The 20,698-nt window shown below is 40.4% G+C and overlaps 1 protein-coding gene across 8 annotated transcripts in view; it reads left to right on the forward strand.

Annotated features, from left to right (window-relative positions):
- The window catches only part of HECTD4 (HECT domain E3 ubiquitin protein ligase 4), a 170,620-nt gene that overhangs the window by 113,023 nt on the left and 36,899 nt on the right, over positions 1-20,698 (forward strand). For all 8 annotated transcript variants that reach the window (XM_024977763.2, XM_015475527.3, XM_010814059.4 and 5 more), the window contains 16 exons: positions 823-969; positions 1,659-1,843; positions 4,151-4,304; positions 5,198-5,478; positions 5,696-5,885; positions 7,127-7,208; positions 8,734-8,936; positions 9,778-9,913; positions 10,708-10,890; positions 11,341-11,505; positions 11,910-12,079; positions 12,988-13,103; positions 16,162-16,265; positions 17,401-17,562; positions 17,680-17,828; positions 18,230-18,309. In XM_024977763.2, coding sequence (XP_024833531.1) covers positions 823-969; positions 1,659-1,843; positions 4,151-4,304; positions 5,198-5,478; positions 5,696-5,885; positions 7,127-7,208; positions 8,734-8,936; positions 9,778-9,913; positions 10,708-10,890; positions 11,341-11,505; positions 11,910-12,079; positions 12,988-13,103; positions 16,162-16,265; positions 17,401-17,562; positions 17,680-17,828; positions 18,230-18,309 — 2,507 coding nt within the window. The remainder of the gene's footprint in view (positions 1-822; positions 970-1,658; positions 1,844-4,150; positions 4,305-5,197; positions 5,479-5,695; positions 5,886-7,126; positions 7,209-8,733; positions 8,937-9,777; positions 9,914-10,707; positions 10,891-11,340; positions 11,506-11,909; positions 12,080-12,987; positions 13,104-16,161; positions 16,266-17,400; positions 17,563-17,679; positions 17,829-18,229; positions 18,310-20,698) is intronic.

The following is a 20,698-nucleotide window of genomic DNA, read 5'->3' on the forward strand; positions in this document are numbered from 1 at the left end:
ACAAGATAAAAATCACCTGTAAATCCGTTTTAAAAACCCATTAATGTTTTAGCATATTTGTTCAGTCTTTATTCTAACCTTAGTGATCTCCTATAATGTTTTTAGTGCTTATATAGCATTGCATCATATCCTTGAACCTTTATTAAGCCAATTTCCTATTTTTAAATCATAGTTTTTGTTTATTTCACTATTATAAGCAATATTATGTTGCATATCTTTGTACATAAATTCAATAGTTCCAGTTTTCAACTAAAATTAATTGCTGTAGAATCTATCCCAGGTTGTGTTTTTACATTGGGAAAGTCTTATTTCCCAACTGGATTCTCATATTCTGCTAATTATTGGAGTATGAACTTGCAAAGGATACTTAGCTAATATATTTGTGTCTTGGTTTTCTCATTAGTACAATTGCATTTATGGTATTCAGTACTGCATGGGATGAGGTAGGCCTGTCTCAAATGAATGGTTTCATTATTAAATAAATTTGGGAAATGTTGGGTGCCTTTCTCCTGCTCCAAGAGATATGAAGGACTTTAAAGCCTTGAGTTGTCCTGGAGTGAGGAACCCTGCTTACCTTTACCTAACCTAGGATTTCCCAGAGCATCCTAGAGTGTGGGCATTGTCTCTGAGGCACTCTTAGGAAGCCTGCCCAACAGCCTTCTGTAGTCCTGCACTTTGGGAAACACCAGTCTCCAAGGTTCCTTCAGTTCTGGATTCATCTAGCCACTTTTGCGTTTCTCAGAAGACCTCTCCTGCTTTCGTGTTCACTATTGCTGTTCTTGACACAGTTGAGGAAGCCTGAGCTTTGGTTCTGTTTTGTAGAATTGAAGAACTGACCTGTGGTGGGATGGTCGAGCAGGTCCAGGAAGCCTTCGGTGAGACCATGACCTCTGTGGTGTCTTTGTGCGCACGTTACCCTATCGCATGTGCAAATAGCATCGGACTCTTGTGCACTATACCTTATACCAGGTAAGCAAAGAAATGCTTTTTAGTGTATGTAAGTTATACCACAGTGTCACCAATTAAATAGAAATATTTTTATTTATTAAAAATATTTTTAAAAAGGATTTTTTGGTTTTGATTATCCAGTGACACTATCACTCTGATTAAATGAGCTTGTCGCCTGACAAATGCCTAAAGTTACTATGTAAATACTTATTGTTGAGTTCCTACGTGATCAAAGTTGGATCCCCATTAGAAATTATGTTACATAGTCAAAATGGAAAAGTTTGAAGGAAAGAAAAGGTCCCTAGGAAGTTACTTCTTATATTGGGCAAAACTTTTTGCCTTTGCACATTTCCTTTCTTCATTACTTGATTAAGAGTTTGAAGATGTCAAGCATTCATGAAGTCAGTCTTTAAATCCCCTTATGATAAAATACGCAATTTTTTTTCTATTATGATAACCTTGTGTTGATTCCATTGATTTTTACTTTGCTGTCCTGTATGAACTAACCAGAACTTGAAATTCATTATTTATGAAGGAAGTTGTCATTCTAAAAATTTCTGTGTTGAGTTTTACATGGTAGCATCCTACGTTGTAAATAAAGGACTATATTGACATATTTTATGGCCCTTTGATAATCTGGATCTTAAGTGAGAAGTTCCTAAGAGCTGGTCAGTTATGTTTCTTTCAATCAACCCTTTCTGCCTGGCCAGGAGTGAAGAGAAGTGCCTGGTGCGGAGTGGCCTTGTCCAGCTCATGGATCGACTATGCAGCTTGAGCAGTCAGACTGAGTCCAGCTCCAGTGAGAAACAAACCAAGAAGCAGAAGGTGGCCACCATGGCCTGGGCAGCCTTCCAGGTGCTTGCCAACCGCTGCGTTGAATGGGAAAAAGAAGAAGGTGAGGAGCAGGATCCCTTTCTATAACAGAGCTCCTTGATTTCTTCTATCGATGTGTTTTTTTTTTAATTTAGTATTTGTGCTGGATGAGGAAAAGAAAGACTATTAAATTACATAACTAGATTGATTTAATCAATTATGATTTCATGGGAGGCTCTTCAACAGCATGGTTCTGTGAAAATTTATCACTGTGTTATGACATTTAACAATATCCTAACGCAAAAGACATTATGCTAAGTGAAATAAGCCAGGCACAGAAAGACAAATACTGCAGTGATCTCACTTATGTGTGGAATCTAAAATGCCAAACAGATAGAAACCAGAGAGTAGAACAGTGGTCACCACGGCTAGGGGGCAAGGGGGATGGGGAGATTTTGTTCCAAAGGACACACTTTCTGCTGTAAGATGAGTAAGTTCTGGAGCCCTAATGTACAGTTTTGTGATTAGAGTTCATGATGCTTCACTTATACTTGAAACTCACTGAGAAGATGTCTTGTATTTTCACAGAGAGGTAATCATCACGTTGTATACCTTTTAAAACACTCACATTCTACAATCTGAGTATATACAGTTTTTATTTGCTAGTCACACCTCAGTAAAGCTGAGGGGGCTGGGAGGAGTGATGACCACCTGAAAGAGGATAGTAACCCCGGAAATTGAAGACATCTTTCCTTTCCTTCTTGCCATCACTGCTAATGGTATCTGAGTAGATACTTTTATGAAATGATTTTTCAGTTGTGCTTTTGAGATGCTATTTCCAAATCATATGTTCAGTCAGCAATCCAACTTAAAAAGTAAACTTGAAGGATAACTCCTCCATACTATCCCAGGTATATAACATGTCATTCGCTGTGCGTTTTATTGTTCTGGGAGCCAGGCATAGGATGACTAAGGCATCGTTCCTCCCCTTAAAATATATGGTCCAGTGGGAGAAATAGGCCAGTGAACAAATAATTCCAGTGCAATCAATGCTGTGATCAAGGTGAGCACACGGTGCTGTAGGAGAAGCATAGAGGTCCTTACAGACCCTCTGTACTAAGGAATCAGGCAGAGCTTCCAAAGAAGGTGATGTGAGCATTTTTCTTGAGGGGTAAAGGAGACTTCCCAAGTAGAATGAACAGTCAGTGGCAAATAACTTTTGTGGCTTTTATGAGAGGTGCTTGAAAATGGAGAAATCCAAGAAAATCTTTTATTGTGTTTGAGAAGAGGTCGGGTGTGAGTTAAATATCAAGAAGTTTTCCAAAAAAGAAACAGACTCACAGACAACAAACTAGTGTTTACCAGTGGGGAAAGGGAGAGAGGAGGGGCTATATAAGGGGAGGGCACTGTGACAGTGAGAGTGACGTCGCTCAGTCGTGTCCGACTCTGCGACCCCATGGACTGTGCCCACCAGGCTCCTCAGGCCGTGGAATTTTCCAGGCAAGAGTATTGGAGTGGGTTGCCATTGCCTTCTCCAGGGGATCTTCCTGACCCAGGGATCGAACCCAGGTCTCCCTCATTGCAGGCAGATGCTTTACAGTCTGAGCCACCGGGGAAGCCCCAAACAGTTGTGCATAAAGTAAGCTACAAGGACATACTGGACAACACAGGGAATATAGCCAATATTTTATAACTAAAAATGGAATACAACCTTTAAAAATTGTGAATCACTATATTGTACACCTGTAATTTATATTGTACGTCAACTACTTTATGGGAAAAAAAATGATGTTTTCATCCCAGTAAAATGATAATTCTTCCCTGTCAAAATATGTTTCTGGGTTTTGTGTGGATTAATTATATTCAGTTTTAATTAAGAAAAATGTCTTTTCCTGGGACTTCCCTGGTGGTCTAGTGCTAAAGAATCCACCTTGCAATGCAGGGAACGCAGGATCAATCTCTGGTTGGGGAACTAAGATCCCACATGCCTTGGAGCAGCTGAGCCTGCAGGCTGCAACTACTGAAGATAAAAGAAAAAAAAAGAATTATGTATTTCCCCAACATTGAATCATTTTTCAAGTTACTGTTACCTTCTTTATGTTTCTGTGTGTGCTTAGTTGTTCAGTCGTGTCAGACTCTGCAACCCCATGGACTGTATAGCCCACCAGGTTCCTCTGTCCATGTGGATTCTCCAGGCAACAATACTGGAGTGGGTTGCTATGCCAAGTTGTTATCTAATGGGAGACACTAATCAGATGGCTAACAAAATACTGAGCAGGTTAAAGAAAAATTGGGCAAAGGGAGGCTTTAGTGCAGACCCGCCACAGCTGTAGACTCACCATGCTTTCCTGGGATTTTCACCATGCTTTTTCTTGCTTGAACTCTGAAGGCGGCTCCACAGAGGCTGTGCACTCAGGTCTGGCCCGTCAGGTGTCCAGCCTTCTCACGAATCACCTTGCCCGAGCGACCGAGTGCTGTGGCAACCAGGCTGCCGGGAACGATGCCCTCCAGGACGTCCTGAGTCTCCTCAATGATCTCTCGAGGTATGGAAGGGCCCCTGGAGCTATGGGAGGAGGTGGCTTTTCCTCTGAATGATGGAATTCCTTTGGGGAGAGGGTGGCTGTCTTTAGAAACATCTAAATTACTAGGCCGTCCTGACATGCTCCTGCCTCAAGAAAAATAGTAGAGAATACAGTTGTTGAAAAATAGCATTTAGTTCCAAAATGTGGAAAGTATTTATTTGAATATATATACCACAAAATTACATATTATCATTTGCTCCAATACTTTGCTGGTAACAGCTGCTAGCCTTTCAGATCAGTACCACTGCATTTAGTAACCAAACAGCTTAACCTTCATTATAGCAAGATTAAAGACTAACCAGCCAGGACTTGTAATTAATTCACCTTCTCATGCTGTGTCTTTGAAAGAAAATATTCTTGGGAGGTTTAATCATGTGTGAGCTGTGAGGCCCACAGAGGTTTGTCCACCTAAGGCTGCTTATTCTCTGGTTTCTGCTGAAATGTAACAGGTTCAGCTGTGGCAGAGCCCAGACTCTTGAGGTCTGTACAGCACTGTATTATCTCTTTGGTCTTGAAGCACTTCTTGAAAAGGAATAAAAGACTAAATTAAAAGCCTCCTAGCTTGGGTTTCTAAGCCTTGATGCTCTGTGAATCATGCTGAACTAGAGGATCTCAATTAACTAAACATAAGGAATCAAAAAATTTTCAAAAATCTTTTAAAGTATTACTGGTCAATTATGAGCCTTCATCAGATGGTTATAAAAAAACCTTCATAAAAACATATTGCCAAAAATCTGTGTCTTCCCATGAAATCTGAAGTCAGTTTGTTTAACCTCATTGAGGGAACCTTTGTTTCTGAATTTCTATAGATCAACGTCCCCAGCATTGTGGCCCTTTTCTTCTTCTCTTTGCAGGAGTCATATAGGTAAAGCCATCCTGAGCCAGCCAGCTTGTGTGTCCAAACTCCTCTCCCTGCTACTTGACCAACGCCCATCCCCAAAGCTGGTTCTTATCATTCTTCAGCTGTGCCGGGCGGCACTCCCGCTGATGAGCGTAGAAGACTGTGGGAACGTGGAGCTCCCACCCTGGAGCTACTCCGTCCCCTCCCTAAACAGCGAGCAGGAGGATCCCAGCGACCCAGCGTCCAAGATCGCCTCGCTGCTCTTGGCAAAGCTGGCAGACTACGTGGTCCCAGGTGAGTCACATCCAGGACTGGAGAAAGGCACCGTCACTTCCTGTGGATGATCAGACCAAGCTTTCCCTTGTCCACAGTCGCAGCTGTGCTTCCTATGATAAAAGGCAAGGGGGAAAGGGTAGGAGAGAGGGAGGAAAGAGAGATTCCAAAGCCAGTGCTTCCCCCATCCAGGGGAGCTGCACAAACAACTTTTTGCAATTTTTCTGTTTGCTTAAAGGATGTCAGACAGTCCTTTCTCCAACCGCTTCCGAACCTGACACCACATTGACAAAAACCAGCCCCAAGAATTCCTTAAAAGGCGATAAAGATCCTGGAGAAGAGAGTGAAGCAGTGGATGGCAAGCTCTCTATCTTCATCCACAAGCGGGAAGACCAGTCGTCCCATGAAGTTCTGCAGCCATTACTAAGGTGATGATCTTAATAGTCCATGCCTTCAAGCATGAGCCACGTCACAGGCACTGTGCTGAGTAAGCCCCTTACAGATGTCAACCATCTCAGCCCTCATCACAAGTAATCACTGCTACTATCATCCCTGTCGTTACACACAGACAAACTGAGGCAGAGCTGAAACGCAGACACAGGTCCCTCTGACTTTAGAGCCTGAAATTTTAACCATAACTCTGTACTGTCTCTCTGGACCCGACAGAGTGGAAGTCCTATTGAGTATGTATCATTTGTGTCCAACCAAATCTGTAGTGTGACCTCAGCTGTGAGAAGGAATAATGCAGCTTGGTTTTCAGTTATGGGCATCCCTCAGTCATAGTAAAATTAGGGATACCATTGACTATGAGGTAAAGAAGAAACTTTTTCAAAAGCCATAATTAATTGGAAGTATGAACAATATGATTGCCCAACAAAGAAGTAAAAAATATAATTATTGTCCAAAGATTACAAACCTGCAGGGCCCTGTTAGTGGAATCCAGGACAATGAGAAGGTCCCACAGAACACAAACTCCTAAATTTAGGAGAAATTTAGGGAATTTAGAAGAGAAATTTAGGGAATTTAGCAGAGATGTTTGTCTCAGATGGAAGAATCCTCTCTTCAAATGAATGATGGTGTCATCCTCATAATCAGGTCCCTTGTCTGCCATGATAGAAACCAAAAGCACTGTGGGCTACTGGCATAGGCTAAGCTGAGTCAGGGGAAGTCAGCGCACAGATGAAGAAATTTCCAAGGCACATTCCTGGGCACTGTGAAATGTCATCATACAAACTTGGTGAAAGCTTTTTTGAGAGCCAGGTTGAGGAGGCAGGGGGAGCTAAATTCTTAGAAAGGGAGATCCAGTCATTAACACCCAGGCAGCAGTCCAGGCTGTTATTAAAACTGCCTTACTTGGAGATTTAGATCCCTCACTGAGGCCTCCCATGGGCCTGGCCTTCTCTTTATTTTAGGATCAGCTTGTCACTTAGTTTGTCATCTTCACACAGGTTTTTAATTATCGTTATAACTAAAAAAAATTGTTTTGATCCCAAAAAGTGCTATAATTGAGCAATAAAGAGCGTTTCCTTTCGAAAAATTGAGTCTTACTGTGGATTTTTGTTACAGCGTGTAGTGGTGGCCTGACCGTTACCAGGTTGCCTCATGGCCTGCAGTCCCCAGCTGTGACCATCCTGTAAAATCATTGCCTCTCTCTGACTTCCCATTTCAGTAGCTCAGAAGGACGGCCCTTCCGACTTGGTACTGGTGCCAACATGGAGAAAGTTGTGAAAATGGACCGAGACATGACGAAGGTAACCCCAACGTGGAGGAACCTGCTCCAACAAGAACCACAGTTGAGAACATTTGCCAGGCTTCAGGTTTTCAGGAGAAATTTTTTTTTAAACATTCACGTTACCACAAAGAAGCAGTGTGAGAAATTGAAGTCATTGAGGCTATTTTCAGGAAGATTAGTCAAAATCAATTTATCATCTAACCAACAAGGACCTACAGTGTAGCACATGGAACTCTACTCAGTGTTGTATGACAGCCTGGATGGGAGGGAAGTTAGGGGGGAATGGATACATGTATATGTATAGCTGAGTCCCCTGCACTGTTCACCTGAAACTATCACAGTATTGTGTTTTGTTTTAATCGAAGGATAATTTGCTTTACTGTTCATTTTGCATTGGTTTCAACCAAACATCAACATGAATCAGCCATAGGTTTACCCATGTTGAAACTATCACAATATTGTTAATACCCAATAGAAAATAAAAAGTTTAAATTAAAAAAGATCAATTTATCATTAATATTAAAATATGGAAGAGAACTCTTGATTTTGACCTAGAAATTTTCTTAGCTCTGTTAAGAAAGTTCTACAGCATAAAAGATAGTTTAAAAGTGATCATAGGGTGAAAGGTTAAATGAGTAATAATATTGGATAATAAGAAATAAAGACAAATAGCCCATAAAAAATATGTTCAGTCTCACAAATTACACAGTAAATAAATAAAGGGAAAGAATAAAAATAATAGTACCGTGTCTTTTTACCTTATCACCCTGATAATGTTAAGATTGATGATACCCTTTATTGCCACGGTGAGGGTAAATAGGGCATTTTCAAGTATCCAGAAACAAGCTTATTCTTTTCAGTTCTGTTTGTAAAAAAAATAAAATAGAATTCATGTACCCATAAATAGGGGATTTGTTAAAGAAATTATTACACCCATTTGATGAAATGCTCTGAGCTTCCCTGGTGGCTCAGCAGTAAAGAATCCACCTGCCAATGCAGGAGACTCAAGTTCGATCCCTGGGTTGGAAAGATCCCCTGGAGGAGGAAGTGGCAACCAACTGCAGTTTTCTTCCCTGGGAAATCCTATGGACAAAGGAGCGTGGCTGGCTACAGTCCACGGGGTCACAAAGAGTCGAACATGACTTAGTGACTAAACAATAACAACGAAATACTGTCTAACCATAAAAGTAACCAGATATGTCTATGTTGACATGGATATTCATGATATTTTATGGTATCAGATTCATATGAATGAACAAAATTCACAATGTTTTGATAACTGTTAAAAAGAATTCAAAACTGCTTGTAGCATGACCTATGATTCTGTATGTCAGAATCTGCAGGGAAAAAATTCTGGCAGACTAGCAGTGATCTCTGTCTGGCTGAGGACAAGGGATATGTGTGGAGATTTAACTTTCTACAGTTCTAATATTTTAGTATTTGCATCTATAAAAATGAGCCTAGATGGAGGACACAGATTTTTTAACAAATAGTGCTGAGAAGAGTGAAAAGAGTATCACGAGAATCTTTAAACTGACCCCCAGGGTGGCTGCTGTGAGGTGATTACGGAAGAGGCGGCAGCTGCTCTGCGAAAAGCGACCAAGTGGGCACAGTCAGGCCTCATTGTCAGTGTTGGGCCACCCGTGGAGTCCCTCAACCCAGAGGCCGTGAGCGGGCTGTCCACAGGGGACAAGAAGAAGACTGCCCAAACCTCCATTTGCCGAGAGAGAAACTCTGAACTCGCCAGGTAAAGTCTTCCTAGGACAGAAGCTGTCTATTCTCTTCTCAGACTTCCTGTGTGAGGGGCTTGTTTTGAGGGTTTTAATTTTATTTTTTTATATTTTATTTTGTAGAGTATTTATTTTTATTTACATATTTATTTTTGGCCTTGCCACATCACATGCGGGATCTTAGTTCCCCGTCTAGGAATTGAACCATGCCCCCTGCATTGGGAGTGAGAAGTCACTGGACCGCCAGGGAAGTCCTGAAGGTTTTAATTTTATATCCTCCCCTTGACCTGCTGGAAGTGAGGAAGTGAGGCTTAAAATACCCAGCATTCGTAGTAGCTGTTCTCGAAGTCGAGTCAACCAGTGATGACCATTCACTTGGTGGATCTGATGCTGTGAGGGACGAATAGGGAGGCCCTCCAGCCTGAGTGCACATCTGAAACTGGAGGACTCTTTTTCTGAGAAAGGCCACCACCAGGAACACCAGCTACAGTTTTTTTGAGCAGCAGTAGTAAATTCTGGCCTTGCTTCCTTTACTTCATCCAAACGATACTTGTCACCATTCCAGCTGTGTACAGAAGGATGAGCACATGTTGCCCCTGATAAGTTTGGGTGACATTTTATGCTTGCCGGCCAGAGGCAGATGCAGAGAAGTCATCAAAATCCACTTTTTCTAGTATGGAGCTGGCCAAAAAGTTTATTAAGTTTTTTCAGTAATATCTTGCAGAAAAACACAAACCAACTTTTTGGCTAACTCATCATAATTAGAAAATGTTTCCATCTGGTGCCAAGTCTAAAGCCACTCTTCTGGCTTCTTTACCATCACGGGGCCTTGACACTTTTCCCTGTTGACACTTGCAGGACCGACCCCGTCCGACCTTTCATCAGTGGGCACGTGGCAAACAGCATGGCTGCTGAGGTGATCGCCTTGCTTCATAGCTTGCTGATGGCACCTGAGTCAAATGCTGCTCAGATATGGACCACGACAGCAGAGAAGGTTAGTACACTGTTACTGCTTAAAGGAGGAAGCAGGACAGAAGTCAGTTTTTTGTTCTAGCAAGGGACATTGTAACAGAGAGAGTCCCCACTTCAGCCAGATAGACTTGTGTTCCCCCTGGAATCTGCTTTGATTTAGTTGTTTCAACTCTGTTAACCCACATCTCCTATCACTGCCAGTTCTGATTTCACAGAAGGCAGGCTAGTATTCTCAGGGAAAGAATAGCACACCTTGTTTCTCCTCCTTGCTTGTGTTCAATCAGTACTAACATTAGGAAGTCATGCATCCTTGGTTTATTGGATTTGTTAAGTGGAGTTGATGAGTATTAAGGAGGCCTCGGTCGGATTTACACTCCCTGAGCTCTTCAATAATTCATCTTGACAAACTAGTCCAGTCTCCCAAAAACTAGAGTTTGGTCATCAGTTTCCCTATTCATAGTCATTCATCTTGTGAACACCTTATAACATATCCTAAAGGTAACTGGGTGTTCCAAGGTAGGTGATATGCTGTTAAGGTCTTTCTTCAGATAAATTTTTGGCTTTATTTTAGGTTTTTTTTATTTTTTTAACTATGTTTGATTTGCTCATATTTCAAGATTGTGCATTTCCAGTTTTGTCCAATTACATAAGACCAATATGGCAAGAACATCAGTGGTCATTCCTGCTCGTTACTGCACCCCTCCTGTGTCCAGAGTTCCTTTAGTCCAGGGGCCCTGTTGTTGACACTGCACCACCCTTATTATGAAAACAACCAAAGTTCTAACTCCTGCCATGTGGGCTGCTTCATATGTTTAGGTTCTGTCTCGTGCACTGATGTACATTCCACAGTTGGGGAAATATGCAGAAAGCATTCTGGAAAATGGCAGCAGCAGTGGCAGAAAGCTTGCCAAACTTCAGAGAATTGCCCGCCAGGCTGTGGCTGCACTCTGTGCACTTGGAGGCTTCAAAGAGACAATCAAGATCGGGTCTGAGGTCCAGGTAACCAGCCACCATTTTCCCAAGTCATCGCTTTTCCTTGTGTATAAGTCCATTGATTCATCTATCAGCTGTAAGACACCCAGTTGGACAAAAATTCTTGTTTTTTCAAGCTAAGAAACAAGTGGCTTCTCATCCACACAGTGCTGCAGATTATTCAGACATCAGTACAATACTGCACAGTAGTTAAAACGCTTGTGTCCTGTGGTGGTGTTAATATTGGGAGTGTTTTAGAATTGAGGCTTGAATTTGCTTCATACTGTGATCACCTTGACATAAGGTTTTAGGACCTATTATTTTAACTCACATTCAGGGCTTGGCGTCTGCATTATAAGAACCTATTGCTGTAATGCCATAATGACAGCTGTAGATTTACTCCTCCCACTTGTCACATCAGATCGCTGCTCACACCATCAGAGTTGGTAGGTAGTGCTAACCCATCTGTGTCTCTAGGTTTTAGGTAGAGGAATATCAGGAAGCATCGGAGTGGTGGCTTCTATCAACGAACAGGAAGGTATAGCTACGGTCAGATTCCCACCCATAGACTGTAGAAAGACTTCGCAAGCATCAGACACACTGACTATTCCATTGTCTAGACTTTGTGTTCCAAGATCAGAGGTAAGGTGATTTTTAAATGTATCCTCAAATGTCACGGCAAATGGTAACCATCCTGTAATGAATAATACGCACGTGCATAGTGCTGAAGCACAAATACTTGGTTTTCTTAAATTTTACTTATGATATATATTTACATATTGGGTGTAATTATTTAATAGTAACGTTGATGTGAAGATTTTTACCTAAATGACCAAATTCATTTCTTTGGTGAGGAATATTCCGCAGTATATTGTATGTTTAATTGTTTTGGTCTAGCTTGCAATTTTCTGTATGGTGATTTTTTTTTTTTAATTGAAATTTTGAGAATTAACTCCAGATGATAATAACACCCTCATTTCTTATAAACTAACTACTTGAATTTAACTTTCTGCCATGCCCCCTCCTCCCCCCTCCACCGCCATCAGGCATTGCCTCTTCATAAACTGTCCATTACTGAGAAGGTAGTACAGGCAGTCCAGTCCATGTTGCTTCCTCAGGAGGGAAGTCTCTCTATTCATACCTCACTTCCTGCAGCAGGAGATGGGTCAGCTCCTGTGATGGCAGTCGTTCGGCTCCTGGCTGAAATAAGAACAAGGTGAGCGCCCTCCAGAGACCCCCTAATGTGCTGAGTGGTGCAGGCCAGAGGGACAGGCATCTTCCATGGGCCTCTCTGTGCCAGGTTTACTGGGTCCACAGCATGAACTTCATGCCAAACTGAGTAACAGAAACCATCCATTTGTGCTGTGTTTACTACAGTTTTTGTTGCATTCCCCAACTTCTTAGCTTTGAAATAAAGTTTAGCTGTTTCCCTAAGGAAATAAACAATCAAAATATGACTGGTATATGGAGTGCACGCATAGACCCCATTGATTTGCTTTGGTCAAAGAGCTTTGTTCTATCACAGGAAGTCTTCTGTCACTTGGCCCTTTTTTAAGTGGTTCAGACCACATCAGTACCTATCTAGTCTCTTTCTAAACTGCTGAGGAGAAAATTAGGGAATGCTCACAAGCGTCAGAATTGGAAGGAAAACACATTTATTTATAATTAAACAATAGCAACAAGTTTCTTTTGAAAATGAAACTTGCCAGAAAGTTGTAATATATGTTTTGAATCTGGTGAGAGAGATCAGTATACAGACTTCCCAAGCATTTGGGTCCTTCTTGTTCTCAGAACATTAATATTGCCTACAGAGCAAAGTTTAGGAAGAGGTATTAGGAGACAGTGCTTATTTCGTAGCTGGCACTTGGTGTCTTCATGTAGGGAGATGGCAGCCATTTCCCCTTTTTCCAATTGTCCATGCAGTGTCAGCAGTTACTGTGTGGGAAAAGAGAAGCTAGTTACATATATTCAAACAAATGCAGCTCAGTAAAAAAGCAAGAGGAATGGAGAGTTGGAACCTTATTTAAATTAGTGGATAAAATTGATTGAAATGTTTTTCACAGTTGGCTTTTTAGAGAATGACCATTGATGACTTTGAAATATTGTAAATCTTTTAACATTAAGAGCATGCCTGGTCATGGCCCAGCTTTTAGAAGACAGCTTATTTTGTGAAGAATTCATACAGCAGTGTCCAGCAGCTGTTGAAGTTCTTAACCTAGTAGCCCAGGAATGCAGTGCTGGTAAGTACCTGTTGCTTTCCTTTCTATCCTTTGTGTCGAGGTTTGTTAGCACACTGACAATCTGGAATGGAATATTGACTGTTTTCACATACACTTCCAACAGCTAAGCTCTAGACACAGCACTTACACGACTGACTTTCATTTCAAATCTGCAAATGTAAATAAAAAGCTTCAGTATATGCCAAGTAGAAAATCAGCATTTTTCATTTTAACTTTAGGACCATGATGTCAGAGTATTTTCTTTGCCCCATTCATATTAATAAGTGGGTTTCATTTCTGTATTAGAATTCTTTGTGACCTGCCCTTAGGGCCATGGATACTTTCTGACTATTGTCATTGGCCACATGTGAATTCAGAGTCCAGAAATTTGCACTAACATCCATCTTTGTGTGTTTGTGTTTCTGTGTGTCTGTATGTGTGCTTATGGAAAAGTTCAAACAAATACAAAAATAGACTATTTTTGTATAATGAACCCTCATGTTTCCATCATCTAGTCTCAACAGTTATCAACTCATAATCAATCCTGTTTCTTCTACACTGCATCCTCCTGGATTATTTTTAAGCAGATTTTTAGATATTCCTTTTATTTATCTGTAAATATTTTAGTGTGTATCTCAGTAAGGACTCTTAAACACAATATCATTTTCACATGTGAAAAATTTACAATAATTTAATATTATTTAATATCTAGTCAGTGTTCAGCTTTCTAATTTTCTCAAAGTCATACTTGTTTTTACGTTTGTTTATTTGAATCAGAATCCAATTAGAATTCATCCATTGTAATTCATTGTTGTCTTTTAAATCGCTTTTAAAATACAAATTCCCCTCAGTATCTTACTTGTTGAAGTTTCCCATAGTCTGGATTTTGTATATCCTATGGTGTCATTTAATATGTTTTTGTGTTCTTGAATTTCTTGTACACTGATGATTGGCCTGGGTTTTTCTGAGTGAAAATTTACCCTTTATCTTCAAGGATCTAGTTGGACTCTAAATATAATTGTTCACAATTAGATTAGCATTTCTCCAATGCTCTTGTACTAATGTTTTAATAAACTAAAGAAAAAATAGATATCTTTACCTCCCTTAATGTTTTTAATCTTATCTATTTTTTGGTCATTTTTGTTACCTATATTATTTACTGTCTCTCATGCTATTTGCTTTTTTTCTGTAACTCTCTAATTTCTCTGTCCTTAAATTTTTGTCCTTTTTCATGTGACAGTGATTTCTTTCGGCTTGTTTTTGCTTTTTAATTCATCTTCGTTTTTATATCTTTCTTCTCAAATCTCCTTCCCTTAATAAGCATAGCTGTCTGGGGCCAGCAACCATTAAAAAGCCTCAGAGAGATCCCCCCAAAAGAGACAGCAAGAACAAAATAAAAGGAGCTTGCTTGCTCGGCTTCTCAAGTGAAATTACTTGTGACTCAACACTTGCTCATTATTTAATTTTGTATGTGTCATAGGTAGTTCCCTACTTCTGCTTTTTTAATATTCTTGGCTTAGGTTGCATCCTAAGACTTATTTGACTGATTTTAGCAAACATATAACCTTCTGAATGAATCACTTGCTTTTCTCTAGGACTCATTCTGGGTCTCTCTTATACATTTTATAGAATAAAATAGAATACATTTTATCTTACTCCATGAAATTAACTTTGGTACTTAATGTATAAGCCAGAAATCATAATAATTTAGAGCAAATAGCTTTAATAATAACCCATCTAACCCATTTTTTCCCCCTGTAGAAAAGAACCCTATAGAAACAAAGAGTTGAAAGAAACATGTGGGAAGTTCTTATTAATTGCTACAAAATAGAAGACTATGAGCTTATACACAGCAATTTATATTCTAAAATAGTGTCCTATGTCAAGAAAGTGAAAGTGTTAGTTGCTGCATTGTGTCCGACTCTTTACCACCCCATGGACTAGGCTAGGTTACACCCCATGTAACCCACTAGGCTCCTCTGTCCATGGAATTCTCCAGGCAAAAATACTGGAGTGGGTTGCCATTCCCTTCTCTAGGGAATCTTCTCAACCCAGGGATTGAACCCCAGGTCTCTTGCATTGCAGGTAGATTCTTTACTATCTGAGCCACCAGGGAAATCCATGTCAAATTTAACAGTCCTGAATACCTCACATATTGGATTACCAGAAAGGATTTTAAGGTTTAAAGTAGGTATTTAAGTTTGCTGATTTATCTGTATTAAAAGAAAAAAAGAAAAACTATGTCTGAATTACTTTCCAACACAGCAGTAGGTTCTTATAGCCCACTTAGAGTCTGTGCTCAGAAGAAATGCTGTTTACTACATGAGATTCAAAGTAGTGTGTAGAAGAGAAAGAGTTCTTTGATTTTTATTTTTTAATATATCAGGGTTTTTTAATTTCATAAATGAATGTGTCATAGAATTTATAAGCAATAATATATTGATTCTCTAAAGTGAATCTGGGATAAAGTAAGCCACAGACTTGGCCATTGAAATGCTTCCGTCTTTGGTCTGTCTCTCACCTTTGCCCGGGTTTGTTTCTTATGTTGCATAATAATGCTTCAGCCTTGCACTGCGTTCTTTGTCACGTGCATGTGTGCATATACACGTCTTCTCTCTCCTCCCAGATTAGGGACTTCGGCTCATATTAGCTTTCTATTTTCCAACATCTGGCCCTGTGCTTTGGTTGTGGGAGATGACAATAATAGCTTTCATTTATTGAGTGTTGGCCATGTGTCAGGGACTCAGCTAAAGGCTTTAACTTGCATTGTCTCGTCTTCACAACCATCCTGTGAGGCACAGGTACTGTCCTTACCCCCATGTTGGCAGTGAGATGTTAAATATCAAGTAATGGAACCAAATTCTGGATCCAGGCAGCCCAACGTCAGGGCCCGTGCACTTGACTGCATTGCTTTGTTGCTGAGCTACACGTAGGAGACAAAGATGTCTCAGGGTGTTTGCTCTTTGTAAGAATTTGAATAATCTCTGTATTTCATTGCTCGGGTCCAACTCCAAAAGAGTTGGAGCCCTCTCCGGAGTTGTAGGATTTATTTGCACGTCTTCGACATCTTCCTCTCCAGGAGAGCGGCTGGCAGTTGTGGAAGTGCAGTGTGAACGGCTGAGGATGCTCTACCGGGACTGTGCTCGGCCCCCGCCGCCTCCGCTGCAGGCTGACCGGAGACAGGTGAGCCCTCTGCTGTGTCTGCAGCACGCAGCATCAGAGAATTACAGAATTCCAGGCAGCACGTTCATGATTTTAGAAGGGGTGTTTGCAGAGCCATTTGGAGGTATATGACATGCTGTCATCTCTGAATGTCAAAGCACATCAACTTGACATTCCGAACATTGAAAGATTACAGCAGAGGAGCAGAACTTGGCAGTCTGTAAATAATTTCTGCATTATCAATAAAAACAAAAAAAGAAAACTTTTTCAAAATTTTAGATCTGTAGTTCATCTTGTAATAATACTAAAAAGTATACATAGAGTGACTAAAAAGCAAAAGTGGCACAGAGAAAGACATTTAATATGTGATATTACTTATACATGGAATCTAAAAACTACAACAAAGTAGTGAATAAAACAAACGAAAAAGCAGACTCACAGGGAAAAAACAAATTTCACTTGAGGGGCAAAAGCAAAAGAGGCAAAAATGGCCAATATTGGCATATCTGTGAATGTTCTTAGCAGCACTAGTCATAATAGCCAGAAAGTAGAAACAACCTAAATGTCCATCCCCTGATGAATGAATGCATAAAATGGGCATGTTCATACAATGGAGCATTATCAGCCTTAAAAAGTAGTGGAGTGCTAATACATGCTGCAGTATGGACAAAACTGGAATGATGCTAAGTGAAGGAAGCCAGTCACAAGAGACTACATACTGTATGATTCCATTTCTTGTAATGTCCAGAACCTGCAGATTCAGAGAGGCAGAAAGCATAGAGGTGGTTACCAGGGACTGGGAGGAGAGAGGGATGGGAATTAACTTCTAATGGGTACAGTTTCTTTTAAGGAGAACAAAAATGTTCTAACAGTTTGTGGTGATGATTGTAGAATTCTGTGAATATACTAAAATCCATTGAACTATATACTTTAAATGGGAAAGTTACATGTTATGTGAATTGTATCTCAAAAAATTTTATTTATACTAGGTGAGAGTATACAAAAATTGCTGTATTCTTATAATTTTTCTATAGATTTGAAGTCATTTCAAAATAAGACAGTTAAAAATATATGAGAAAAAATGTCACTTGAAATCTCAACATCTCCATTTTGTGTTCACAATGCTATTGAATGAGAGTGTTTTTCCCCAATGCAGCCCAAAGAGATTACGTGGAGCCCCTCACGAGTGTTTCCACCTGTCCGAGCCTGCATGTTCTCCTCGCACCTCACTTCTGTCACCTTCCTAGCAGACCCCAGTGCAGGGGGCGGTCTGCCCAGGGGCACATTTATCTACGCCACCTCACCACTGCCCGTTCAGGTGAGAAATCACAGGACCCTTTGTCTTCTGCCTCTGTCCTTCAAATATGAGAGAAAGAGGAAGTTCAAGGGCCCATGTTGAGCCCTGATTGTCTGCCCACTCCTGGTGTTTCTTCAGGCCCCGTCTTTCTACTGGGAAATTGAAATTGTTTCCTATGGAGATACAGATGATGATACTGGACCAATAGTTTCCTTTGGCTTTGCTACAGAAGCAGAGAAAAGAGATGGGGCATGGACTAATCCAGTGGGCACCTGTCTTTTCCATAAGTAAGTGGCTGCTATCACTGTTACCTGAAAAAAAATAGGGACTTCCCTGGCTATCCAGTGGTTAAGACTCTCTGCTTCCACTGCAGAGGGCATGGATTCAATCCCTGGTCAGGAAACTAAGATGCCACACAGTGTGGCAAAAAAAAAAAAAACAACCAACATGGATGTGGGTATTTTAAAACTATAGTAATACAATTATAGTCTTTACTCTAAAAAATGTAGACAATACCAGCTGGAAATACACTCATGTTCAATGAAAGAGAAGAGCTCTTAGGATTTGTCTTCTGGTTACTCTCCTGCTACTGAAACTCCTCCACCCATTCACTGCTTACCTTCCTCTATGTTGGCCCATTAGCCTTGTCTCTGACTGTTTCTTGTTTTTTTGTTTTTTTTTTCAATAGCAATGGCCGAGCTGTGCATTACAATGGCTCCAGTTTATTACAGTGGAAGAGCGTTCGATTAGACGTAACTCTCTCTCCTGGTGAGCATGGTGGGAGGTGTATTTTTTTTTTGTACCTTGTCTATTTCTGTTGTTCCCAGGTTTGGGCCAGAATAGGTCAAAATTAATGAAACTCAGCAAATGGAAATGGACACTGTCTTCTAGTGAAAATGAAATACTTGTCATTGCTGTCCCCTAGTTTACACTGAACCTTTCATTTTATGAGGCACTGTTGTCATTAAAGCCTCCACTGGTAACTTAGGAGTCACAGTAATTGTCATTCCTCCATCATTAGAAAAATCTGAGATTTTGCTTTTCTTTGAAGTTTGGTCTTTAATTAGCTTTTCATTAATAAACATATAAATAGCTTCAAAAAAAAAAAAAAAACCCCACCCCTACCAGTCACCTTGAAGCACTCAAGAAATGCATTATCAGTAGGTAAGACAATGTGCTATAGACTTTGCTCTCAGCAGGCTAAACATCCAGTCCAGCTTCAGCAGATCTTCTGCCCAGGTGTTTTAGTCACATAGTCGGTTCAATAAAGAGAAAATCTTTCCCCTTGTCTTTTTAAGCCTCCATATAATAACTTGATCGGAAATAGTAGAGGAATAGCCCTAACTGCTCCAGAAGTAGCATAATACAAATATTGTCCTCTTGACATTAGAAGCAGCCAAAAGTGTTGGTGACTTATTTTCAGACAATACATCTTAGCATCATCTCTGATGAAACTTGAAATTATTAAATGTGATAGATGATCTGAGATGCTTAGGTAGGGATTCCTGAGTCACTGAACCCGACAGATAACTTCTTGTAGCTGTCTGAGGGGGTAATTTGGTCATCACTTTTCCTTGAGGGAGCTGCTTATTAAATTGTACTTTACCAGTGAGCATGGTATTTTCAGTTATGGTCAAGTTATGCCTTAGAAAGTTACTTCCTGGCAGGTTGTTTCTCTCTCTATGGATCAGAACTCTGTAACCTGCTGAGTACTTAAGTGCTTTAAGCACAAAGGGAGGGGGAGTAGAGAGAGCAGGGGACCCGTAATTAGGTGGTTTATTTGTTTGTTATAGTTGATTGTTTTGTTTGATCATATTTTAGTTGTTGAGAAAATTTTGGATCAGACCTCAAGCAAGCCTGCTACCTACTCTTTTCTTAGAGAAATGTGTCTGTGTGGTATTAGGAGTTAAGAACCTACTTTTAACAACAGGATCCCAACCTCAGTACCAACACCTTCAGTGTCTGTTCATTAACAGTTACTCTTTGAGCATCTCCTATGTTCTGGGCCCTCTTCTAGGCCCTGCAGATGCCGTGGTGAACAATGACAAGTCCCCAGCCATTGGGAAACCCAGCCTAGTGGTATCAAAAGCATATGAGACTGGAAATTCCCTGGAAGTCCAGTGGTTAAGACTCCACACTTTCATTTCTGAGGGCACTGGTTCGATCCCTGGTTGGAGAACTAAGATCCTGAAAGCCATGCAGTGCAGCCAAAAAAAAAAAAGAAAGCATGTGAGACTGATCAAAAGCAGAATCACAGAACTTCATGCACTGACTGGAGAGTTTGCAGCGGGTTAATTGTAAAGCTATGTGCACTAGCAGCTTGCCTGAGGCAGCCTATAGTGCTGATGTGGTGGACATGGTCCCCTTGGTTCTCTAAGTTCATCCCAGGATCTAGTCATCTCATCAGAAAGCAGCTTAGCTTGTATTATCTTCACTTCCTAAAAAATGCCTTAAATAAATATAACTAAGGAGTCATAATATGAGTTAATGATGTATGTTTAGTTTACACTGTAGGTGGAGTTTTAAATTACATTTTTTAGACCCTTTCTAAGTCGTCTGCAAACTTGCTGGGAAAACACTACTTTTCTTATCTTTATTCATAAGCAATCTTGTACATGTCAAAAGAGAAAAACTTGTATTCCTCTATTAAAAAATCATATCCATTGTTTTTCATTTTTGTCTTAGCTGCCTGGAAAATAAAGGTTAAATTTCATGTGTAATTATGTAACTATGTAGACACTACTATTTTTGTTCTTCTGAACAGTTTCTGACTTCTCTTTTTAAAATTGTTTATTTCCGTTGTGTTCCTTTGAGTGAGTGAGTGTTAGTGGCTCAGTCTTCTGACTCTTTGTGGACCCATGGACTGCAGCCTGCCAGGCTTCTCTGTCCATGGAATCCTCCAGGCCAGAATACTGGCATGGATAGCCATTCCCTTCTCGAGGGGATCTTCCTGACCCAGGAATCAAACCCGGGTCTCCTTCATTGCAGGTGAATTCTTTACCGTCTGAACCACCAGGGAAACTATGTTACTTTATATATATCTAAATATTGGGTTGGCCAAAATTTCCTTTGTGTTTTTCCGTAAGATGTTATGGAAAAACCCAAATGAATGTTTTGGCCAACCCAATACAAGGTATTCCATGTCCTTTTCAACTGT

This window comes from Bos taurus, chromosome 17 (assembly GCF_002263795.3).
Source record: "Bos taurus isolate L1 Dominette 01449 registration number 42190680 breed Hereford chromosome 17, ARS-UCD2.0, whole genome shotgun sequence".
Lineage (NCBI taxonomy): Eukaryota > Metazoa > Chordata > Mammalia > Artiodactyla > Bovidae > Bos > Bos taurus.